General features: G+C 42.3%; 1 protein-coding gene across 1 annotated transcript; it reads right to left on the reverse strand.

Annotated features, from left to right (window-relative positions):
• Positions 1–9,804: 9,804 nt before the first annotated feature.
• On the reverse strand, positions 9,805–25,816 carry LOC132656211 (PHD finger protein 11A-like). The gene is made up of 7 exons (XM_060390623.1): positions 25,679–25,816; positions 19,462–19,569; positions 17,811–17,944; positions 15,727–15,776; positions 12,659–12,790; positions 11,088–11,159; positions 9,805–9,830 (listed from the first exon to the last, which is right to left on the reverse strand). The coding sequence occupies exons 1-7, from the start codon at positions 25,775–25,777 to the stop codon at positions 9,805–9,807; spliced, it is 621 nt and encodes a 206-aa protein (XP_060246606.1). The 5' UTR covers positions 25,778–25,816.
• Positions 25,817–26,653: the final 837 nt, after the last annotated feature.

Below are 26,653 nucleotides of genomic sequence, written 5' to 3' on the forward strand. Positions count from 1 at the left end.
CATTTCATGGCCTTGCTAACTCCTGCAATCTTAAAGAAGATAGAGTCTTAACTCCTGGAAAAAAACAAAAACAACAAATCAGCAATCTAAGTGGGGAAAATAGCATTTCTTGTGTGGTACAGCCAGTGTTCAGTGTTCTAGACCAGTGCTATCCACAGAAAAGGAACAAGCCACAAAGGTGGACTGTGGTGTCACTCAAAACTTTCTAATAGTCCTACGGAAATGCATAAAATACACAAAGCAATTCTCTGATGACTCCTGAGAGCTGCACTTCTCTATGGGCAGAGATGAGACTTTAGAGTCAAGTTTGATACAGTGTCTATGTATCAAAAAATAGTAGTAGGCTTACCTTGGAGTTCGGTGAGCTCCCGTACCATGGGTACTTGGTAAAATTTGTAGTGCCAGGTATGTATTTCCTCTTGATGGCCTTAAATCCAATTAGAAATCAGTTGGTTAACCCTCTAACATTTGTGTCACTACTGTACATATGAACATATCTTCCTACACTGGTTGTTCACAGCTGTGTAACATTGATTACTTTTCTTCTCCAACAGGCTACATGGCACCTTCCAGTACCCAACAGGGAAAAACTTTCTGGCAATTGCTTAATTTCTGTGTGTCTTGTGACTAAAAAGTGTGATGTCCTTAGCAATAGGGTCTTATTATCGAGTTCTCAAATGGTTAAAGTACAGAGAATAACTGTCTGTGGAATGCTCAGCCATGAGACAATTAAAAATCAGCCCCACTTTCCCCATGGCTTAGGGAACATTGTGGAAGAGGGGATGGAAAGATTCTAAGATCTGTAGAAATAGTGTCTTCTAGATATGGCAGAAATGCTATAATCATAAAATCAAAGCAGCCATGGTTGCAGCCATGCTTGCCTACAAAAGGCCTATGTAAATCAAACCAGTTAAAATTATAGTTGGCATGTAATATAGGACAATCATACTAAAATCTGTACACCTAAAGAAGTTAATCAAGAAGGACGACCCTGGGTAAGAGGATTAATTCTCATTCAGAAAGACAAACAGGATGGACATCAGAAGAGGGAGAAAACAGAGAACAGGACAAGAGCCTACCACAGAGGGACTCTGAAAGAACCTACCCTGCAGGGTATCAAAGCAGAAGCTGAGACTCGTAGCCAAACTTTGGGCAGAATGCAGGGAATCTTAAGAAAGAAGGGAAAGATAGAAAGACCTGGAGTGGACAGGAGCTCCACAAGGAGAGCAAAATAAATAAATAAATATCTGGGCCCAGGGGTCTTTTCTGAGACTGATACTCCAAACAAGGACCATTCATGGAGATAACCTAGAAACCCTGCATAGATGCAGCTCAGTGTCCAAGTAGGTTCCCTAGTAATGGGAACAGGGACTGTCTCTGACATGAACTCATTGGCCTGCTCTTGGATCAGGAGGGGCAGCCTTACCAGGCCACAGAGGAAGACAATGCAGCCACTCCTGATGAGACCTGATAGACTAGGATCAGATGGAAGGGGAGGAGGACCTCCCCTATCAGTGGACTGGGGGAAGGGCATGGGTAGAAGAGGGAGGGAGAGTGGAATTGGGAAGGGATGAGGGAGGGGGCTACAATTGGGATACAAAGTGAATAAATAAACTGTAATTAATTAAAAAAATTAATAAATTTTTAAAAATTCTAGTTGTCATGGTGGGATAGAATGTGGAGAAGCAGGACTCAGTAGCATCTACCCCAATTGAGGAGATCTTGTCAGTTGATGGTTTGTAGGGGAGCGAGTGTTAGATTTCCTTTAGGGTGTGGCCCCTGTTAGTTTTACCATACTTCAGCGGTTGACCACACACAGGGGTATATGTTCAGCTCAATCTGGAGATAGTAAACCAGTCCAGATGGAGAACAGACCAAAGGAAGATTTGCGAAACCAAGGCAAAAGACTGTCAGCAAGGGAGGAGCGTGATGAAGATCCCAATAGATGTAGCAGAACGTCTCATGTCTGGACCAAATATGTTAATTCTACACAACTCCCCCCATAGAAGTATTAGGCTTAATGTAATTTCAACCCAAATCCCAAGGTTAAAGAATTTGAAAAAGCAATTATTAGGAACACTCCATGAGCACAGATAGTGAGGACACTTTGGAGAAAACGAGACAGGGCCTCATACCTGTTTGATGGTTCATGGAACCACTTGGGCAGATGGCTAGATGAAGATGTCAAAGAACAGACAATACAGGCACAAGTGGGTCACACTCCACATTTTTTACTTCATTGGATGACACAGTAGTGCTTGCATTTCTCCCCTAGCAGCAATATCTCAGCTCAATTTTTCTATTGAATTATTGGTCTTACTGATTTATAAGAGCTTGTTATGTGTTCAGAATGTTATCACTTTGTTAGCCAAAGTTTGGTAAGAGCAGGACACCAGGCATCCTCCTCTGGCCTCTGCACACACACCAGTGCACACACGTGCATACACACCATACACATATATACCAAGTATTTCAAAAGTCTATCTGTTCTGTGTGACAGTAAAATTACTTCATGATTTCTACTCTTAGGTAAGAGGGATGTATTTAGAAAACTAGATAACTCTTGTTTTTATAATATTAATGTGGAATTTATTTTTAAGTACATAGTGAACATATAATTTGTTATAATGTTTACACATGGTTATTTTTTATTCTGTACCTATTTTGCTCAAGTGACCTCCTATTAATATTATACTTATATTTTTATAAAACAGTTGTATGTATGAGTCTTTTGCCCATGAGTATGTGGGCACCAGGGGAGTGTCTGGTGCCTATGGAGGCCAGGAGAGGGCACAGGATCCCTTGGAACTGTAGTAACAGATGGCTGTGAGCCATCATGTGGGTCCTGGGGAGCCAACCTGGGTTCTCCACAAGATCAGCCAGTGCTCTTCCCTGAAGAGTCATCTCTCAGGCCCACTTTTAAATGGACAAAATCAGAACACTAGTTCTCTTGAGGACAGCCCATGTGGTTTTGCTAATACAGAGCCCAGGAGGAGGGCTAGAGCTTTATGCCTTCTGCTGCTCACCCTGCACTACACACATGGATTAGCTAACCAGATGGCTCATGGTGGCCATGTGTTTTGGTGACTGGTATCCTAATTTGTGCCATCCTCTCTTCCTGGAACAATTTTTCACATTTTCTATCCATGCTGACCCTTGACTTTAAAATATAAGATGGGGCTAGGCAGACAGAGTGCTTGCTATCATTCTGGAGAACCCACATTGTTTTCCCAGCACTCATGTTGGGAAGGCTTACAAATGATTCCAGTTCCAGGATCTCCATATACTCGGCATATGAACACATACATACACATGTACACACACTCACACACACACACACACACACACACACACACATACCAGGAACTAGAACTATTGCTCAGTAGACAAGAGCTCTGGTTGGTCCTGCAAAGAACCCAGGCACGGTTCCTAGCAGCTACACGGTGATCTATAACCATTTCTAACTCTAGTTCCAGAAGGAATCCTACATGTTCTTCTAAACAACACAGGCATCAAGTACACATGGGGGACATAGACATTTATGTAGGCAAGTTGTCATATACAAAATAAATCTCAAAAACGAACTAGTTGGAAGGTAGGGTAACAGACTAGACTAGATCACTAGTCACCCACAAGTTTGGATGCAGACATCTCTCCCAAGTGAGTCAGGATAAAGGTTACTTGGGTTAAGTGTCGGGATGGAAGCTGCTGTGCTGAAACTAGCGCCTTCATGTGGGCAGAGATCACTGCAGACACTGGTGATTGAAGGGCTGAAAAGGTTTGGCGGCAGTGCCTTCCTACTGCGTCTGTCTTTTCCTGCTTTAACCTTATGGTCAGATTTCTACTGGAAAGACAGGATTGGGGGCACTGTACTAGCTTGGCATCACAAGCTAGTACAGTTTTATTTTGTTTTATTGCTTCATTCCTCTATTATTTCTGTTTCCATTCCCAAAGAGGACTTTGTATTCTAGAGTTCATGTTTTGCTAACATGATTCCAGAAACCTATGGAGCAAAAAACTGACAAAAACCTGGATCTCCATGTCCTTAAGATAAAATTATCTCAAGGAGTTTGTCACCATGAGTGACCTTGAAACATGAGCCTACACAACCCAAGCTTCTATGAAACTTGTAACCAACCTCTCTTCCCCCAACTTGGTCCTCAGTATTCTCTAATTGCCCCAAAGGATAGGGCCTCCTTTCCCAGTTGCCAGCATCCACAATAAAGTCTACCCTCCCTTCCCAACAGCTTGTCTTCATTATTAACTTTAAAGCACAAAACTCCCAGTCCTGTGAAGCAAGGACCCAAGAGGGTGGATCCAGCCAGCCCAGCGATTTCAGGTTCCTGAGGTCCCCAGATGCTGTAATCCCAGCTCTGCCCTCAGCACTGCTCTGCAGTCTCCCTGGGGGGGGGGGGAGAATGTAGCACCTTCCTCTTGGCCATCACCCTAGTAACTCACCAGTGAGGACTGAGCCACTGGATGACGGTGTCTCTTGGGCCATGGCCTGCATTCCAAGATGTGCCACTGCAAGTTTCTAGTTTCTGTTTTCTACTTTTTAGTAAATCTGAGTGGTGAGAGCAAGCAGCAGCCTGTGAGGAAGTACAAGTTGGGGCAGTTTGCTTGCAACTGAATAGTCTGAAATACTCTCAATAGTCATCTAAAAAGTTTTCCAGTTTGGTTTCTCTGCCGGTGTGATGAACAGCATGGCCCAATGTAACTCACCGGAGGAAAGGGTTTATTTGGCTAACCGGTTAGTCATCATCCAGGGGAAACAGGGAAGGAAGGAGCAGCAATGCTTTCTGGCTTGCTTCCCTTGGCTCTCTAAACCTGCTGTGCAGCACAACTCACAGCCACCTGCTCAGTGGTTGTGCTGCCCTCAGTGGCCTGTGCCTTCCTCCATCAACTAGCAACCAGGAAAATGCCCCACAGGCCAAATCTGGTGGAGGCAAGTCTGTTGTTCCTCTTCCAGGTGTGTCAGGCACAACCACAGTAGCCCTCAAACAGCTTAAGAGAAACCTCACCAGGCTCCACTACCTGCCTGTGCTCAGCTGAAGGAAGAAAAGGTCTCCACTTCTGAAAATTCAACCACACCCTCTGGCCTATGCAGGAGCATCTTTAACCAACTCAAAATGAACAGGCCCTAGACCCCTCTGCCAGTAAGGAGTCTTTATTCAGCACCATGGGCTACAAAGCACCACAGAAATGCAGAGATTTCAGACCCTGTGACAAAATTATTGATAGAGGCACCAACATACAGAAATTCTTACTTTAAAAGTTCAGTGCTTTGCTGGGAATCAAATATAAACTCCAGGAAGGCCTGCACTCTGAGAGGATGCAGTACAGACTGGGCCTGGCAGAAGGAAGGACAACTAAAGAAGACAATGTGCACAGCCTGAGCAAAATGAAAGGTCCTAGCACAGGATGACAAGTGCCTGGGGTTGGTCCTGGAGAAGCCCTTTCTCACTCAAGGACAGAGCCCTTGAAGGGAAATATCACATGACTGCATATGTGTGCATTTACACACACATACTCATTGAAATGGTATACTAAGCTTTTATTGCACATTATTTTGTGTGTATCTCAGTGTGTGCCTATGTGTGCCATGATACATACATGGCAGGAAGAGTCACTTCAGCTTACAGTAATTCTCTCCTATCATGTGGATCTCAGGGTCTGAGGTCAGGATGTTATGGTTGGCAGCGTGTGCCTTTATCTACTCAGCCATCTCTTTGGCCCATAGCTAATATCTTAAAAGTCAGACAACCATTACAGCCACGGGCCAAAACAGGATTCTCAGTAGGCATGATATCATTTGTAAAAATCCAGGCTACTATTTATTTTTTCAGTTAATTTTGTTTCCAGCCACTTTGCTGAAGGTTTATCAGCTGTAGGAATTCTCTGGTAGAATTTGGAGGGCACTTATGTATACTATCAAATGATTTTTGAATAGCAATACTTTGATTACTCCTTTTCAATTTGTATCCCCTTGATCTCCTTTAGTTGTCTCATTGTTACAGATATGTTACATAGATATGGAGAGAGCCAGCAGCTTTTTCTTGTCCCTGATTTTAGTGGAATTGTTTTAGTTTCTCTCCATTTAATTAGATGTTGGTTATTAGCTTGCTACATATTGCCTTTATCATATTTAGATATGTGCCTTATATCCTTGATCTCTCCAAGACTTTTAACATGAAGGGGTGTTGGATTTTGTCAAAGGCTTTTTCAGAATCTAATGAAGAAATCATGTGTTTTTTCTTTGGTTTATTTATATGGTGGATTACAATGATAGATTTTCATATACTGAACCATCCCTAGGATGAAGCCTACTTGATCATGGTGGATGGTGTTTTTAATGTGTTCTTGGATTCCATTTGAGAGTATCTTAATTGAGTATTTTTGCATTAATGTTCATAAGGAATATTGGCCTGAAATTCTTTCTTTGTTGAGTCTTTATATGGTTTAGTGGTTTAGGTATCAGGGTGACTGTGGCCTCATAGAATGAGTTTGACATTGTTTCTGTTTCTATTTTGTGGAATAGTTTGAGAAGTCTTTGAAAGTCTGGTTGGAACCACCTGGGAACAACAGCGTGCTCCAAGCACCATCTTCTGGGCTTGCCCCATTTCCTTGACCAGCAACAACCAGGGAATAGCAGATCCTGGCCTACTAGCGCCCAACTGTAGAGACCTGCACATGGTCTGCCTAGGGCCATCCATGACTATCCTTCCTTAGAGTGCTCCAAGTTCCACCCATGGGTCTACTCCATTTCCAGGGACCAGAAACCACTGGAGAAGAGCAGAGGGCTCCAAGCACCTTCTTCTGGGCCTGATTCACTTCCCAGATCGCCAACTTACAGGGAATAGCGGGGAATACCCTTCCTCCAGCCACTGACCTTCTAGAGACCAGCTGCAGAGGCCTGCAGGTGTGGTCTGCCTCAGGCCATTTGTGCCCAACCCTCCCCAACGTGCCACCTATCAGGCTCACCCCATTTCCTGGGGCCAGTAACCACAGGAAACAGCAGTGTATTCCAAGCACCATCTTCTGGGCCTGTTCCATTTCCTGGGACACATCTCCACCTGCATACTTGGAGACAGGTAACCAACTGGGATCAGCAGCCACCAGGAAACACAGTAAACATCCAGAAGTAGCAGAGGCCAACATCCATCAGGGGCAAACAGCATCCACATCCTGGTCCCCATCCCCACCTGAATTGGCAGAGGCTGGCAGCCATGACAGATTACCAGTTCTCCCTGCATCCCTGGAGATCTGCTTTCACCCAGAAAAGCCTAAGAATGGCTACTTATCATTTGGGACCACAAGCTAATCCTACAATCCTAGAGGCCAACTACCATCAGACACCACCAGGTTTGCTAACACTAAAGACAACCAAATGGCTAGTGGTCAGCATAATAACACAAGCAACAAAACCCAGGGCCATATTACACCACCAGAAACAAACTACTCTACCAGAGGAGCCCAGGAGACTCTATCACACCTAAAGCACAAGAAAACGATCTTAAATCTGAGGTTGTGAAAATGATAGAGGCCTTGAAAAAGGAAAATAAATCTCAAAGAAAAACCAGAAAATACAATTAAACAGGTGACTGAACTGAATAATTTCCTTAAAGAACTACAGGAAAATACAATCAAATGGGAGAAGGAAATGAACAAACCTGTTCAAAACCTAAAAATGAAAATTGAAGCAATAGAGAAAACATAATCTGAGGCAATCCTAGAGATGGAAAACCTAGGGAAGTGGACAGGAAATACAGACACATGCATCACCGACAGATACAAGAGATGGAAGAGAGAATCTCAGGTGTAGAAGACACAATTGAAGAAACTGATATATCATCCAAAGAAAACGTTAAATCTAAAGAGTTCCTAACACAAAACACACAAGAAATCTGGGATACTATAAAAATGACCAAACCTACAAGTAATAGGAATAGAAGAAGACTCCTAGCTCTAAGATCCAGAAAATATTTTCGATAAAATCATAGAAGAAAATTTCCACAACCTAAAAAGAAAAGCCTATAAACATACAAGAACCCAGAACACCAAATAGATTGGATCAGAAAGAAAATCCCCCAGTCATATAATAATCTAAGTATGCAGAACAAAGAAAGAATATTAAAAGCTGCAAGGGAAAAAGGCAAAGTCACATATAAAGGCAGACCTATCAGAATTACACCTGACTTCTCACAAGAAACTCTAAAAGCAAGAAGGGCCTGGGAAGATATCTTACAGACATGAAGAAACCACACGTCAGCCCTGACTACTATACCCAGCAAAACCTGTAATCATGACAGAGGGAGAAAACAAAATAACTCAAGACAAAAACAAATTTAAACAGTACCTAACCACAAACCCAGCCTCACAGAAGTTACTAAAAAGAAAATTCCAACCCCAAGGAGGCTAATTGTACCCAGGAAAACACAGGAAATAAACAACCTCATATCAACAAAACCAAAAGAAAGGAAGAACACACATAGACATTCTACCACCAACAACATCAAAATAACAGAAATTAACAACCACTGGTCATTAATATCACTCAACATCAATGGCCTCAGCTCCCCAACAATAAAGGCACAGACTAACAGAATGGATGCAAAAACAGGATCCATCAATCTGCTGTATACAAAAAAACACTCCTTGGTAATAAATATAGACATTAACTCACAGTAAAGGGCTGGAAAAAAGTTGTCCAAGCAAACCAACCCAAGAAGCAGGCTGGAGTAGCCATTCTAGTATCTAAAAAAAATAGACTTTCACCAAAATTAATCAAAAAGATGGGGAAGGACACTTCATACTCATCAAAGAAAAACCCGCCATGATGACGTCTCAATTCTGAACAAATTCTTGCCCCAAATGCAAGGACACCCACATCTGTAAAAGAAACATTACTAAGTATAAATCACATCATGAATCAAATGGGCCGAACAATATCTACAGAAAATTTCACCCAAACAAAAAGAATATACATTCTTCTCATCACTTCACGGAACCTTCTCCAAAACTGACCATATACTCAATCACAAGGCAGGCCTCAACAGATTCAAGAAGATTGAAATTACCCCTTGTATCTTATCAGACCACCACGGATTAAAGCTGGAACTCAGCAACAACAGAAACAACAAAAAGCCTGTTAACACATGGAAACCGAAAAATTCCCTACTCAATGACCACTGGGTCAGGGAAAAAAATAGAGACAGAAATTAAAAACTTTCAGGAATTCAATGAAAATGAAAGCACAACATACCCAAAATTATGGGACACCCTGAAAGCAGTGCTAAGGGGAAAGTTCATAGCACTAAGTGCCTTCATAAAGAAACTGGAGAGTTCTCATACTAGCACTTTTTAAAAGCACACTTAAAAGCTCTAGAACAAAAAGAACCAGAAACATCAAAGAAGAGTAGACTTCAGGAAATAATCAAATTCAGGGCTGAAATCAGTAACTTAGAAACAAAGAGAACAATACAAAGAATCAATGAAACCAAGAGCTGTTTCTTTGAGAAAATCAACAAGATAGACAAACCCTTAGCCAAACTAACTAAAAGGCAGAGGGAGAGTATGCAAATTAACAAAATCAGAAATGAAAAAGGGGACATAACAACAATAAATGAGGATATCTAAAAGATCATTAGGTTTTACTTCAAAAGCCTGTAGTATAGAATTAGAAAACCTAGGAAATGGATGGTGTTCTCAATAGACTTCACTTAGCAAAGCTAAATCAAAATAAGGTAAATAGTTTAAACAGTCCAGAAGCAGTCATCAAGTTTCTCAACCAAGGGCAAAATAGTTTTAGTTCTTTGAGGCCACGATGATACCTACACAAAGACTCAAAAAAAGAAAATTTCGGACCAATCTTCTTCATGAACACTGATGGAAAAATACTCAATAAAATACTCACAAACCAAATCCAAGAACACATCAAATACATTATCCACCAGGATTAAGTAGGTTTCATCCCAGGGAAGCAGGAATAGTTCAATATACAAATATCCATCAGTGTAATCCACCATGTAAAAAAGATAATCTCATTAGATGAAAAAAAAGCACAGGGAAAACCTGCTGTCCTATTTACTGACAGGAATATCTGTAGCAAAGACCATTGCAGGGCAGTGGGTTACATAATGAAGGGAGGAGCTCCTCACAGCAAGCCTGTGTGAATATAGCCTTCACCCATGTCCAGAGGTGCAAAGTACAGAGTATACAGTACTGAAAGGGGGCTGTAATAAATGCATGCTTCTTATGTTTTTTAGCACGGTTTCACGGTGTAGCCTAAGTTGGCAATCCTCCTGCCTCACCTTTAAACACCTGGAATTATAGGAGTGCACAACACCCAGATAAATGCACGACTTTTTGGAAAGTCTAGGTCTCCCTATTCCTGGCTGCACACTACCATTTTATCACACACACACACACACACACACACACACACACACACACAATCAAAACAAAAAACAAAAACACAACAACCAAAAATCTTTCTTGATTATTTTTGGTTTGTTTTTTTCATGAGGAATTTTACAATTATAGTACACACTGCTTCAAGAGATAAGCTGTGAGGACAAACCTTAGGAAAAGAACTTGGCATCTCTTTAATTGAGATGAGGCAAGCTGCAGGATGGGTCACTGCTGGCACCACCTTGCTGCCTGGAGGCAGAGAAGCTGCAGAAAGCCTGAGCTCCAGCCTGTGCCTGTCTATGCATGGGTCAAAATACTCTGCAGTTTTTTAGAGTCAAAACCTTCGGTTGTTTCTGCCTTGTCAATACTGTTTCTACACACAAAAGTACTTATGGGTCTACCTGGAAAACAAAGTTCTGTAATCGAATCACCTACAAAGAACTGTATTTTCTATAGACTGGGCTGTCTGTCTGTCTATCTACCATCCATGTCTGTCTGTATGTGTACAACTACTTTTTTTGCATGTTTTTCTCCTGTGTCTCACTGTTTTTGTAATGAACTTTCTTTATTTGATAAAACTGTCTTCTATAAGTATGTCCATTGTTTTGTCACCTATCATTTTGATGTGAATGATAAATGTCTAACCCACCCTGTTCATTATTTAATGAGTCACCTACCTTCTTGGAATTTCATTAATGTGTCTTCAAACAATCCACTGTTAAACAGCAATGCCTCAATCTCGTCATACTCTAGAGGGAGAAGCAGTTGAATAAGTCACATGGGGAGAAACAAAAAATAACCCCCAATATGTAGGTGTCACCAGCAGAGGAGGCAGCTCATTGCACACGCCCAGCAGGGACCCCAGGGAAGCACCAGCTCAGTATCTCTGTGCAGCTGGAACTTCTGGGGAAGCAGCAGCTGTGTTTCAGGGAGCCCCCAGGTAATTATGAGGTACCCACAAATTTAAGAGTTCCTGATCTTGAGAAAATAAGTAAATAAAATTACGTAACAAATGGGCTCTTGGAAACATTTACTGGTAATTTATCTTTTGGTTTTGCCATAGAGAAAACCTTTTTAAGTCCTGATTTTGCTTTGTCTCTTACAGTATGAAGTGCCCAGATTGCCCTAACAAGGAACTATGAAGGTTTTAGCTCCTTTTGCAGAATACAGAAGGGCACAGGAGCCACACACTTGCACAAGGTAAGTGGGCCTTTTTCTTCCCTAGGAGCTCATTCAGACAGAAACTGCTGCTACTGAGGTGATATAAACTAGTCCATGACCTGGCAAGATGGCTCAGCAGGTAGCGTGATGGCTCCCACCTGATGACTTAGGTCCATCCCCAGAGCCCACGTGGTGGAAGGAGACCTGACTCCTATGACTTGTCCTCTGCCCTGCACGTGTGTGCTGTGGCAGGTGCACAGTGCAATGTTTGAGAAACAGATTTCTAATTGTTTGTGTCTGTGGGGTTCTGTGTGTTTGCATGCTCACATGAGTGTTTCTGTGTGGTGTGTGTGTACATGGGCCAGGTGTCCTCAAGTCAATCTATTAAGGAAGAGAATTTGAGACACATCAAAATTATAACCTAGGGCTGGTTCCTAGCACCAAGGTTGAGTGGCTTACAACTGCCTGTCACTAGCTCCAGGAGATCAGAGTGTTTTGTCCTCTGAGAGTACTTGCACTGCCATGTCCGTATCTTTCTCTCCCCCCACCCCCACACAAAATTAAAAATAATAAAGGTATATCTTAAAACAGCCGCTGCAGCAGCAACAAAACCAGGCAAACTAGCACAACACAGTTTCAATGATGTCTCCATCCATCTGTGTGCACCTCTGTGTGAAACAACCCTCCAGGCCTCAGTGCATTTTAGCCACTACATAAAGAATCTGTGGTTTTTATACCTTGTTCATTTACTGACTTTAATTTTTTAAGATTTATTCATTATTTTGTGTATGAATGTTTGCCTGTATTTACACATGTGTACCATGTAATTGCCTAGTAATGAGTACCATGTAATTGCACAAGAAAGAGAGGGTGTTGGGCTCCCCACAAACTGGAGCTACAGTTGGGAGCCACTGTGCAGATGTTGGGACCTGACCTTGGGTCCTCTGCAAGAGTCACAAGTGCTCTTGACCACTGTGCTGTCTGTCCAGCCCACAAGGAGTGTTCTGAAAGAACAGGGTAAGGAAGGGAGGGAAGCGTGGGAAGGTGGTGTGTTCTTGTATTCGTTTACATTTAGCCAGTTCAGTACCTGATTCTGAAGCTCTCTCATCAATGAGTCGTGAAAGAATTGAATCCATGTTTTCTAGTATCCCTTCAAATAATTCGTTAAGAAGTCCTGCTTCCTTGCATTTCTTTAGAAAAGGAACTTTGAACGTTGCATCTAAGAACAAAGAATGTGTCTTTAGGAGGAAATGGTCAACAATTCCCATCATGTGGTGATCACTTTATACTTTACCAGTTGATGGGTCTGCATACTTGTCTCATTGCTCTGTGGCTCAAACAGTAAATGGTAAAAAAAATATTAAAATATTTCTCTGCTTTTAGTAACTATATGAATTAATGTGACTTTGTAACATTTAATTTCAAATGTTTGAGATGACAGCCCCTCATTTTGGTCACAGATACTGTGTTGGAAGGACATTCCCCTTATAGAATACGAGCCACCTGTCACCCTGAGTTATAACACACCACTGGGTCCAGGCCTCAGGCAACAGACCTGCTGTTTTTCTTTTTTTACATTTTTATTATTATCATTTATTACAATTTATTCAATTGGTATTGCAGCTGTGGTCCCCTTCCTCCCTCCTCTATGCCCTCCTCTAGTACACTGATAGGGGAGGTCCTCCTCCCCTTCTATCTAACCCTAGCCTATCAGGTCTCATCTGGACTGGTTGCATTGTCTTCCTCTGTGGCCTGGCAGGGCTGCACCCCTCAAGGGGAGGTGATCAGAAAGCCTGCCACTGAGTTCATGTCAGAGACAGTCCCTGCTCTTCTTACTAGGGACTCCGCTTGGATACTGAGTCTATGAGCTACATCTGGGCCTAGGTTTTAGGTCCTTTCCATGCATTGTCCTTGGTTGGGATATCAGTCTCTGCAGGGCTCCCAGAGCTCAGTTTTCTTGGCTCTGTTGGTCTCCTTTTGGAGCTCCTATCCCCTCTAAGATCTACCGTTTTAATGTGTCTCCTCAGACAGAGAAGAAAGGGGCCCTTCTAGCTCAACTTTGATAGGGGATGGGTTCTAGTAGAGTGCATAAGCATAATGAAGCCGTATGTTCTTGTTGGTACCCGAATCCCTGAGGAATAAAGACCAAAGCATGATACTAGCTTTAAATTATACGGGTCAATGGATTTATAACTATGTGGAGGTCACCATGGTTGTACAACCTTTACTGAGAACAAACCTGTGTGGCTGAGGAGCTTTTCTGTTATGTAGATTTTGGATCCACCGAATTTCATCTTTGTTGGCTAGAAGTGAAAAGCAAGATTATATAGACTTTTTATGTTAGCCTGGAATATCATATTAAATAAAATTATTTTGCTACATAATTAAATATATTAATCAAACAATGACAAAAATTTATTAGACCAACTTTTTTTTTAAGTGTGGTCTTGATAAACTCCTGGATCTAAATGGAACTCTCAAATGGCTGAGACCTATGGGGTATGCTGTTTGTGGTTTGAGAAACAACTCTTGTATAAAAAAATAAGAGGGAAAATGCTGTCTTGTGCTAATTTAGTTTATAAAAATGATAGAAATACTGTTTCAATTTCTCCAAATTCTTTCCTCTTTTATATCTACTAGTCCATAAAATTGTAGGTTAGAAATTAGGTCATTGAGGACCGTGGAGCTGGGAAACACTTGCTAAGAATGAATACTTTTCTGTACTCTCGGGCTGTTTAGGACCAAGTATCCTGTAGGGGCAGATGTTTTCACTAGTGTGGTGCCAAGGGATGCTTGATAGAAGCTGCAGAAATGAAGCCACTCCCATCCCCTGAGCTTCTGGCCTCATGACACTCTCTAGATGATCTAAGCACTTTCTGATTGCAGGAGTCTCCCCAAGATCCCACCCTAAGAGGAGCTCCAGCTCCATCCAGGTAGAGAACACACGTGAAGGATAACGTACAAATGCCAACTCCTCCAGTGATTTGGAAAGTAGGAGTCTCTGGCATTCAGAATTCTAAGGACTTTATGTGAAGAAATTAGATCTGTAAGTCAAATTACCTGTGCAGGAGCACCTGATAAGAAGCGTTTCTTCCTTCCTTTCTTTCTCTTCACCCTTGGGTAGTAGGCTAAAATAGAAACCATTTAAAAGTTAGAATGTATAAAAGCAAAAAAAAAAAAAAAAAAAAAAAAAACTGCCAGGTGGTTGTGTTGGATGACTTTAATCCCAGCATTTGAGAGGCAGAGGCAGAAGGATCTCTGAGTTCATGGACAGCCTGGTCTAAAGAGTGAGTTCCAGGACAACCAGGGCTACACACAGAAACCCTGTCTCAAATATGCATATGTATCAAATGACTAATATTTGCAAAAATGAAAATATCTGCTAAGTTGTTACAAAATCAGCTGACTGGGCAAAGTCTGACCTAAGCATGTGCAACTTACAACAGAGGGTTTATTTTAATTATAGGCTCAAAAGCAGACATGAAATTGAAAAACAGATGATTGTATTTCATTAGACAGAAGAGTCAACTCAGGCCATAGGTGATGGCTGAAAGGTGCCAGAATAACACGTTTCACATATCAGGCTGATGTGCTGTCTCTAATGCTTGCAGAGATTTGCAGCCCTCTTCTCCTGGTCTAGAGTGGGCTTTTAAAGATAATTAGCCAGCGCTTGCTTATCCAGAGATTTATATTCTTTAACCCAGTGATTTTTTTTTCTCAAAGCCATCATACTTAACAGTATAGTTATAAAGTGGAACAAAGTTTTATAGAGAATAATTTTGTTTTGAGACAGGATCTCACTGTGTACCTCAGGCTAGCCTTGAACTGTGTGTGTGTGTGTGTGTGTGTGTCAGTGTGTCAGTGTATACACAAATTATCATCATTCCCTGTCAGCATACAGTGATGAGAAGCAACTGCAAATGGTACTTTCCTATGAGTTAAAAACTATTGACTATGGCTAGGGAAGGCTCAGTGGTTAAGAGCACTTGCTGCTCTTCCAGGAGAACCAGCACCACATGGTGGCTCACAACCATCTGTAACATACAGTATCCACACAAACAGGTGCACAGAAGAAATCACAACTGAAAAAGAAATGCATCATTTCTTGTTTTATCTAAATAATTAACTTTCTTTAAACCCGTTTTAGAAACTTACTACTTGGAGCGGGCTCTTCTTGTTCTGGAGCATGCTGTTCACAAAATAACCTGGAAATACAGAATTTCAAAGAATCACTGAATCTTTTAATTGTAGAGATCCACCTGCCTCTGCCTCCCCAGTGCTGGGATTAAAGGTGCATGCCACTACACTGGCTAAAGTCTTTATTTTGTAAAAGAAATGTGTTTAAGTCTGTGTAAAAGTATTAACCCACATCCAGTGTGGGTGAGCCTGGCCATTATCTTTGGGACTCTGTTCTCTGAAGACACGAATGCTGAGTAAATGTCTTGAGTAGTTCCAGTTCCTCTGCTGCGATGAGGCTCATCTAAAGAACTAATGTCTAAGATTTTGAGCTTCAACCTGGCTACCCATAGTTTTGCTGATCTTCAAACATAACACAGACGCATATGCATTAATTTGGAGAATGACTTTCCAAGTCCAGAACATGCCTTCGCTAGAGCTAGTGTTTGGTGAGTGTCTTCAGAGAGGAAAGCAGCAAAGCAGGCTGGAGACCTGAAGTGAGGGAGTTGCAAGGGACTTCTCTGCCCCCAGGCTTGCCTTTGTCTTAGCCCCTATAGGACCTAATGTCCTCCCCTTTACCCCAGTGTCCCTCCATGCAGCCTTCCCAGCAGCAGCCAGCTCAAAGTCGCCTCCTCTAGATCTGGGACCTCTGAGCACCTCTTGTTTGGTCTCAGATTGTGTTCCTAGACTGATTGTGCCCCTCACCTCTTTAGTGCTTTGATTTTAGGCATGTCCACTATACTTGGCTATAGGCTTTTGACACATGTAAAGAACTATAGAAAATGTTAGGATAAAACCTCCCCCAATGTCCTCCCCATTCCCAGTGTCAGTAATGTTCAAGTCTAGGCAAAGCCCCTTCCTGCTTCAGCCCCTCCCATATGCCAGTGTTCAGAGTGGCCTTTCTGCACCCAGCCCCAACCCTGTGATACTTGTCAGCTTCATTCTCTCTCTCTGAATCCATCACCACTTATGAAGAGCCTCAGGAATCCTATGAACCTCAGTGTTTAAATTAAATTCAAACTGTAGAGAACCTCATCTATTCCTTTCTGAAACAATTAAAAAAGGTTGGTTTGTTTTTGTCTTTTTATTGAATTCATTATTTCCAGTATGTTAAATAGAGGTATTTTTAAAAAATGTTTTTTATGTTATCTCTGGAAGTCCCAGGCCAAATTGGTCTATTTGGTGAGATATTGTCTCAAAAATAAATTAATTAATTAATAAATAGATAGATAGATACAGCAGGGAATTAAGTTGCTTTTCTTTCATTATATGTTTAAAAATTAAACTGAGGTTTTTGTGAAAATAGATAAAGTGAAGATTTAAGAATATAACTAATAGGTAGTGCAGTGGTGAATGCCTATAATTCCAGCAATCAGAGGCAAAGGCAGGCAGATCTCTGAGAGTTTAAGGAAGAAACTACAAAGTGAGTCCAGTACCAGCCAATGCTACACAGAGAAACCTGGTCTCAAAAAAACAAATAAATAAAAATAAATGAATAAATAAATAAAAATAATATAACTAACAATAGGTTTCTCAGAAATTCAAATATAAAAAGTGCCTTGCAACAGTGAATGGAAATTTAAAAACAGTAACAAGCTGGGGGCTGAAGAGATGAGTCAGCAGGTAAAGGTGCTTGCCATCAGGTCTGACATCCTGAGTTCCACATCTGGGTCCAGGAAGCAGAGAGCTCAGGCTCACTAGGTGGGAGTATAGACCCATGACACTGTGGATGTGTAAATGAAGGAAAGTCTCTTCCTGTCCCAGAAGAGAACAGGCTTGAACTGGCTTCTGGCTCATGTAGGACATGCATACTGCCATTAGGAAGGAGGCTCTCCCAGGAAGAAGAGAGTGCAGAGAAAGTTTAGAAAGTCAAACAAGAGCTCGTGTAGTTCTTCTTCCTGTCAAGGGCAGACATGCTGTGAAGCTGAGTTCCGGATGGGTGTCCCATAAGAACTGTTCTCCAGTGAAAACCATTCGCATAAACTAAGCTTGAGAAGTGTGTCACAATCTAACCATTCCTTACCCAGCCCCCTCCACCATGTAGTTTAAAGCTATTTGATTACTTGTAGGTTCCGTGAGCTCCATCAACTTGCAGAACTGCCTTGTCCTCCTTGCCACAGAGTAAGTGGTATTTCTTGGCACAGGATGCTTCATCACATCCCACGGTGGCTCCTCTGTTTTTACAAAGTGAGCATTTCTACAGAAGAATAGATCACACTGACTAAGTACCTGTTTCTTTGCTAAAAGGTAAGGATGTCATTAAATGTTATTTAAGCCACCAACCCTGCATTTTTGTCCTGGCTATCACTGGTGTGTCCCAGCCTCCATGCCCACACTAAATGTGACTTAGATTGGATAACTCATGAGGAAGTTTGAGGAAAACTGTAGCCAGCTGGAACAGAAGACCTGCCACACACAGTTGAGTCATGTTCTACATAAATACAAAAACATGTAGATGTTTCCAAAAATAGTCTTTCCCTTTAAATAAAGATTTCTTAAATGCACAGCTGGCAGGCTTCTTTATCTCTAGGCAGGGAGTTGGTTTGTGGAGTTTGACCCTGGGGCTGAGCAGCTCTTTATTATGCCACTAAGAGATGTGTGGCCTCAGCTGGCAGTTGCTATGACTTCTTCCTCTTAGACAGTCCTGTCTGGGACAGTGGCACCTGCTCTACAGAGTTGCTGCTGAGGAGAATATGAAATAAAAGGACCAGTCTTCAATGTGTAGAAACTGAACAACATTGAAATCACGACTGGAAAATATATATTTTTCTGGATGCCTTGTTTGTATTTTTCTTTCTGGTTTTATACAGAGATGGTAAGTCATTGTGTCTCCATTCCTTGACACCTTACTGTGCTCCTGGTCAAACATGACACACTCAGATTGCCACCCTGTTTACTAATCTGCAAATGGTCTTTCACAAAGAAAGCCCAGACACCTGTGGACCTGGCAGGAAACCCTCTGAGCCATCCTTCTTTCCTGGATAGGCCTGTTATGACCTCAGCTCCAAGGCAGATGCTGATCAGCAACAACACTCCAACAACTGGTGCAGAAAGACATGCGGCCACAGTAGACATTCAGAAGGCATCTTCCTCCATGGGAAGCATGAGCCCTGGGCTCTGCTTGCTGCCTGCACCTTTGTGGCAGCAAGAGGACCAGCCATCTGCTTTGGGGCAGGAGAGCAGAAGGAAGCACCTAGAGGGTGCTGCTGAGCTGCTCAAGTTGGTGTTTGCTCTGGTGAAATGACAGTAAGGACTTGATAAAGCCTGTCTGATGGGAGTGTTTTCCCTCAGACAGAAGCATCCCAAGCCTGTTTTTCCTGGGGTGTGGGATAGTCGGTTACAATAGACAGTACTCAGCTGAGGCAGTTTCTCACAGTCCTCCTCCAGCTCTCCAGGATGTTGCTCTAACTTTGCTTTACCAATAGACTTTTTAAATGAAAGATTTACTTGTATGTTTACTTCTGTGTCTGTGTGTCTGAGTGAGTGAGTATGTAAGTACAGGTGCTTGTGGCTGGCAGACAGCATGTCAGATGCCCTGGATATGGACTTACAAGCAGTTGTGAGTTGCCATTTGACTGCTGGGAACCAAACTCAGGTCTTTGGGGAGGGCAGCAAGCATTCTTAACTGCTGAACCATCTTTCTTACTCCCCCCACCCCCAATAGACTGTCCTTCAAATGTAGCCCCCAAGAATGATAAAAACATGTCAACTTACCAATCTTTTTCCTCTCCTGATCTCTTTCTTTACTGATTCCACATCAAAGTTTCTACCTGTATTACTCTGATCATGATCCTCACATTCCACCAGTCCTAATGAATACAGCTGCAGGAGAGAAAACAGAGCTGACATGAAGCAGGAGTGCAAAGAGTGGATGATGGCTCACAGCCTTGGCCCCTTTGCAGCTAGATGAACAGACACGAGTCCTGTGACTTCTGTGAGTGATCTCAGTCTGCAGACTTGGGTTGTACATTGTAACTGATCTCCATGGACTCTCTGGACCCAGGCAGACAAAGGCTGCGACACCACTGTTCTCTAGCTTAGGAATGCACAGCAGGCTCTAGTGAGGACTACAGCCATGCAGGCAGAGAAGTCAAAGCAAGGGCCAGAGGCCCTTCCTGATGGCTTTCCTGGCCTCACTTCTTAACCTCAAGAACTATGTCTCCACAATCTACTGCAACCCTTCCCTTTTGCTGAGACAGGGTCTCACTGTAGCCTGGCTGGCCTGGGATGCACTCACACAGGTCCAGCTGTCTGTGCTGCCCGGTGCTGGGACTAAAGGCATCCACTGCACACCTTGCACTTAGGATGTTTTTAAAGATAGGCTCTTGCTATCCATCCCAGCTGCCTGGACCTTGGCCTCTTGCTCAGCCTGTGAGCACTGGAAATGCAGGTGTGACCACAGCTAGCCAGAATCCCCTTGTGTGCCTTAACTGTGACCAGTTTCTTTACTCTTCAGAGTTTTAGGGATGGAGAGATGGCCTAGTGGTTCAGCACATGAACACTGCTTGTCAAGTGTCCAGAGAACCTGTATTCAGCTCCCAGCACACAGGTCAAACTGACTGCACATTAAAATCTTTTTACATTGTATTAAGTTTGTATCTGTGAGTGTGTGGGGGGTGTTTTGTGTGTGTGTTCTGTGTGTACATGCAGAGGACAGAGATTTACTTTGGCTTTCTCTACTGCTCTTCAGCTTTTTTCTAAGACTTTTGTTAATTACTATGAGTATTTGGCCTGTATGCATGTGTTTTTGTCACATGTGCATTGCTTCATGCATAGGTCAGAAGACTAGCTCAAATAGGATCAGATATTTGATCCCTGGAACTGGAGTTATGAATGGTTGTGAGCTCACCTCTGGGAGCTGGAAACGGAACCTGGGTCCTCTGCAAGACCAGCTAAACCACTGATCCATCTCTACAGCTCCTCTATTTTGTGAGATAGTCTCTCCCTGAACATGGAGAGCTCACAAATTCAGCTCAACTAGCTGGCCAGCAAGCTCCTGGCAATCTCCTGTCTGTGCAACATGAGATTACAGACACACAGAGCAGTGTCCAGCCTTTTGCACGGGTCAGGTCCTCGCGCTCTTGTTTCCAGCGCTTTACTAATTGAGCCACCTGCTCTCTTGCTCCAGAAAGGTGAACTTTCAGATAGGTGAATCACATGAAACCTAAACAATCTGCCTGCTTTAAATTGAAGGTTCCTGTCACAGATAAACTAAAAAAAAAAAAAAAAAAAAGAACATGAAAAACATGAGAAAAAAAATTTCTGATTCTTACATAGGCAAAGCTTTTTTCACTATAAGAATTAGAAATCCTAATGAAGCCAGGTACCATGGTACATCCCTGTAATCCCAGCACTCAGGAAGGCAGAGGAAGGTAGATATATGTGAGTTGAGGCCAGCCTGGTCCACAAAATAAGTCCAGCATAGCCAAGGCTACATAAACAAAGAAACCCTGTCTTGAATAACCAAAACAAAAACAAACAAACAAAAGCACCAAAAAACCAAAAACAAAAACAAACCCATGTTGACAATGTTAATACTTGCACATAAACGTCGGAGAACAACTTTGGGTTTTAGTTCTCTCCTTCCACCTCATTTTGGAGGCAGGGTCTCTATTCTGCTCCAACTGCAAGCTTAGTACATTAACATGTTATACTTTGTCAGGATTAAAAGTTGTTTTCTGGGACAGAAACCCCACAAGGAGAGCAACAGAACCAGAAAATTTGAACACAGGAAACTTCCCAGAGACTCATACTCCAACCAAGGACTATTCATGGAGATAACTTAGAACCCCTGCGCAGATGTAGCACATGACAGTTCAGTGTCCAAGTGGGTTACATAGTAATGGGAAGAGGGACTGCCTCTGACATAATCTGATTGGCCTGCTCTTTGATCACCTCCCCCTGAGGGGGGAGCAGCCTTACCACGCCACAGAAGATGACAATGCAGCCACTCCTGTTGTGATCTGATAGACTAAGATCAGAAGGAAGGAGAAGAGGACCTCCCCTATCAGTGGACTTGTGGAGGGGCATGCATGCAGAAGGGGGGGAGAGGGTGGGATCGTGAGGGGAGGAGGGAGGGGCTTATGGGGGGATACAAAGTGAATAAAGTGTAATTAATAAAAAAAAAAAGTTGCTCTCTTAAAGATGCTGAGAGAAAATGGTGGCCCAGTAAGCTGGTTCATTAAGAAAAATCACTTTCTGCCACCTGATGACCGGAGCCTAGCACTGGAACTCACATTACCCAGGACAGAGCTGACTTCTGCAAGTTGTCCTCTGACCCCACCTACATGCTGTGAAACATGCATACAGAAATAAATACATGGAATTTTTAAAACACAAGCCAGAAAATAGGAAAAAACACAAAATATAAATTTGATCAGAGGTGTCTATCTAGAACATAGGAAAACCATACAAACTAATTACACAATTCAATTGAAAATGAACAAGGGGTACTGATCAGAGAAATGCCTCAGTGAGTAAAAGCATTTGCTGAGCAAGCATGATGACCTGAGCTCAATTCCTGAAATCCCTGTAAAAAGGCAGATGCTATGGGATTGGGGGTTGTTCTACTGCTTTATTTTGATGCTAATTATTGGCTTTCAAGATTTGGTTACACCTATCCTTATTTTGTAAACCTGCCTAACACATTTTACCTGATTGGTTGATTAAAGGCCTATACCAGGGCAGGGCAAAATGGGGTAGGAATGACTAAAAAGTTCCCTAGGCTTTCAGGGAAGGAGAAATCACAGGAAACAGACTGAGGAGAAGAGAGGAGTAAAGAGGACACCAAGATGGGTTAGCATGGAGAAGGAATCTAGTGGGTCTGGAGGAAGGACTCCAATAACGGCCCAGATGAAAAATAAGTCAAGTATTTGTAAGATTATGGATGAAAGGCAGCCCAGATGAGGATGGTTAAGGAGGATGGCATTGGACGGGGGCTGGGAGGTGGATGGTGAGGTTACTGAGACAGCAGAGGTTACTGAAATATCTGCCTGGCCCAAGATAAATAAGACAATTATGAAATCTAACAGGTATCTGTCTGTGTCTCATTACTTGTGAAAGCAGGCTAGATAATACTGCCATGATAATCAAAGGGCAAAGGATAATAAAATATATACCCAAACATTCACTTTTTTTATTTATTACAACACTATGGCTCAAGCCACACATATATGTAGCCCTGGGATCCTGTAGAGGCAGAGGAAACAGTCAGTTAGAAGCCCGTGTCTGCAGCACGGCATCAGGAATGAGACTACCCAACAAGAAGGTGGAAGGAGAGCACCAGCTCCTGAGAGAGCTGTCTTCTGACCTCCACACACAAGCTGTGGCACCGTGTGTACACACACAAATCCTGGCTCTGGATTTGATCATCAGCACCACAAAAAACAAGGGAGGTGAATAAAATTCAACTAGATAATTCAGAGTGGTAAACAGTCACCTGGGAAAAGATACCCAAGATAACTAACCCTCACACTAATTACAATCATGGAGCTACCAGTACACGAGTACCCAACAGACATGCTTTGAAATGACAATTGTTTGAAGGTTAAATATACCTTTACTTTATAATATGGAAATTCTTTTAGATGTTTGTCAAAGAATAAAAGCACATAAAAAACAAAGGCTCATAAACAGATGTTCATCATAAGTTTGCTATCACCTCAGACTGGAAAGAATTCATGTGTTGGTGGACAGATGAAGAGTGTGACATATCCATCTAATAGGATAATATGAAAATAGGGAAGTAAATACTGATACATCCACCTGCTGTTCTCAAGGCACCTCTTTGGGGTGCTCAAGTTATCCTATAGAAGCATGTCACATAAGTATGTAGCCTCTCCTGGCTTGTTTTATGCCAACTTGACACAAGCTAGAGTTATCTGAAAAGAGGCAAGCTCAATTGGGAAAACTTCTATGTAAGAACTGGCAATAAGGCACTTTTAATTAGTGACTAATGGGAGAGAGTCCATCCCTTTGTAGGCGGTGCCATCCCTGGGACGGTGGTCCTGGGTTCTATAAGAAAGCAGACAGAGCAAGCCATGAGAGTAAACCAGTAAGCAGCACCCTCCATGGCTTCTGCATTAGCTCCTGCCTCCAGGCTCCCGCCATGTTTGAGTTCCTGTTCTGAATGCCTTCCATGATAAACAATAAGTGCAGCCAAATAAACCCTTTCCTCCCCAATTTGCATTTTGGTCATGGTGTTTTGTCACAGCAATAGAAACCCTAAGACACACCCTATGCATGCCTGCCTGTATGCTTAAATATTCCCTGGACTAACACAGTGTAAATGCTACAGAAATGCTTGCTGCAATTGTTAAAGCAACAGGGTAAGAAGAAGTGCATGTCTATTCAGTACAGGCTTATTTTTGCTGAATATGTTGGCTGAGTACATAGATGTAGAACCCAAAGAGGGACAAATGCACACTCGGCAGAGGGTCCCCAAAACACCACATAATGTTGAAACCTACACACTAGAGTCCATGCTGTATCAGTCCTGTCATGTGATCTCTGAGAAAAGATCAATCCAGAGGGACTTGGAGTAGGTGGGGCTGACTGCAAAGAGACACGGGGGAATGTTCTGGGGTCCCGGGAGCTCTCTGAATAGTGATAGTGATCACATGGGGGCAAGCATGTCTCACAACTCAACTGTACACTGTAGTCAGCTGCATTTTTAATGAAATGTGTATCAATAAAGTTTACTAAAACCATTGGCCAGTTAGAAGTCCATCAGAAAAGATTTAACAACAGGAAAAAATGTAAGTACACAACAGTTTAAAGGAAAAGGCTTAAGGGATGAAAGCTTCCTGCAACCCATGTGCTTCAACCCTTTGTCGTGTTGTTAGGATAACAGGTGAAAGCTCAAGTTTGGGGAGTAGGTGGTCCTGTAGACACAGTGCCAATGTCTGGTTGTGATGGTTAAATTGTACTATGTGAGAAAGGTCCCTAGAGATACACACTCAATGCACAGGACAGATGATACATGGTTTTAACAGATGTGGCAGCTGGCTGGGGTAACACATACCCTTAGTCTTGCACTCAGGAGGCAGAGGCAGGTGGATCTCTTGTGAGTTTGAGGACAGCTTGGTGTACACATTGAGTTCCATCTTGGCTAGCCATGGAGTCCTTGTCTCAAAACACAAAAATAAAGCACAAACAAAACCTGAAATAAAGCACTCAATCCTTATAGTAGCCAGAAGTTTAAAAAAACAAACTTAAAAGAGCATTTCAATAACTATAGATACAATTTTTAACTTTGAATATGCTAATTTTTAAAAACATAAGGAAATACAGAAACTTAAAGAAAGTCTACAGCACATGAAAATTTAGCTAGAATTTCAAAAATTCTATAGTGATAAAAGTGAGACAAGGCTGCCTACTTTAACTCCTCCTAATCATCACTACAATAGAATGCTCCAGAAAAATTCAATAAAACAGAAGCAAATAACTTAAGAGATCGTAAGATTGTGGACAGAGAGGTGCCTCAGCAGGTAGATGCCTTTGGTGTGAAGTACTCATTTAGGTGTCATGTCTTGTTTTCGTTTGTCTGGTTTTGACAAAGGATCTCTCTGGATAGCCCTGGCTGTCCTCTGTGAACCAGGGTGGCCTCACATAGCCGCCTGCCTATGCCTCCTGAATGCTGAGATTATAGGCTTGCGCCACCACTGCCTGGCCGTATTTTCATTTTTCTTCTTTATTTTGTGTCTGTCGGTGTTTGGGCTACAAGTATGTGTATGTACCACATGTGTACTGGTACCCTCAGAGGGTGGATCAGGGCTTTACATACCTTGGGACAAAGTTTATGGGTGGTTGTTAGCTACCATGTGGGTGATAGGAATGGAAGCTAGGTCCTCTGGAAGAGCTCTTTGCTGCAGAGCCATCTCTCCAGCCCTACACATGTATTTTTAAAGATATTTACTTATAAGTGACTTACCAAACAATTTTCATGAGCAGCTATATTTGCTGATGGTGCAAAGTATATCACACTCCAGTCATGGTCTTCAGGGCAGAGGGCACACGTCCTTTTTTCCATCTTTTCTGTAACCTGACTGACACCTATAAATGATATCTAGGTTAAAAACAGGATTGCTAATTGCTGCAATCTTAAAGAAGGAGGCAGGGCCCTTTTTTTGTTTTATGACTCCTGGAAACAACAACAAATCAGCAATCTAGGTGGGGAAAACAGCATTGTTTGTGTGGTACACCTCTGTTCAGTGTTCTAGACCAGTGCTATGCACAGAAAAGGAACAAGCCACTGGGTGGGCTTTTGTGTCACTGAGCTGCACTTACCTATGGGCAGAGATAGAAGTTTAGGTTGAAGTTTAATACCATGTCTATTTAGCAAAAATCGTAGTGGGTTCACCTCTGGGGGGCTCTGAGCTCCTCTATTATAAGTTCTTGTCAAATTTTAGTACCAGGTATGTGTTTCCTCCTGCTGGCCTTAAAGCCAAATAGAAATCAGTTGGTTACCTCTCTAACATTTGTGCCACGATTAAACCCATTAAACATATCTTCCTGTGCTGCTTGTTACTGTAGCTCAGAGTGTTCACAGCTGTGTAAGATTGTTGATTACTTTTCTCCTCCCACAAGCTACATGGCACCTTCCAGTACCATGAAAGTCAGCCAACAGAAAAGAACTTCCTGTTAACTGCATAATTTCTTTGTGTCCTGTGACTAAAAAGGGTGGTGTCTTTGACAACAGGATCTTAATACCAAGTTCTTAACTGGTCAAAGTGCAGAGAACAACTGTCTGTGGAATGCTCAGCCATGTAACAATTAAAATCACCCTCACCTCCCCCCAAGGCCCAGGGAACATTGTAGATGAGGGGGTAGAAAGATTCTAAGACCCATAGAAACAATGTTTTCTAGACATGACAGTCATACTGTAATCATAAACTCAAAGCAGCTG

This window comes from Meriones unguiculatus, chromosome 9 (genome assembly GCF_030254825.1).
Source record: "Meriones unguiculatus strain TT.TT164.6M chromosome 9, Bangor_MerUng_6.1, whole genome shotgun sequence".
In the NCBI taxonomy this organism is placed as follows: domain Eukaryota; kingdom Metazoa; phylum Chordata; class Mammalia; order Rodentia; family Muridae; genus Meriones; species Meriones unguiculatus.

What these genes read in the sequence shown, in the direction of transcription:
- LOC132656211 (XM_060390623.1), bottom strand. Translation starts at nt 25,777, where the DNA reads ATGGAAAAAAGGACGTGTGCCCTCTGCCCTGAAGACCATGACTGGAGT. An exon ending in GGAGCTCACGGAACCTACAA is followed by an intron (nt 15,777 to 17,810) that starts GTAATCAAATAG and finishes CTGTATTTCCAG; the next exon opens with GTTATTTTGTGAACAGCATG. An exon ending in TGAGAGAGCTTCAGAATCAG is followed by an intron (nt 11,160 to 12,658) that starts GTACTGAACTGG and finishes TTCTCCCTCTAG; the next exon opens with AGTATGACGAGATTGAGGCA.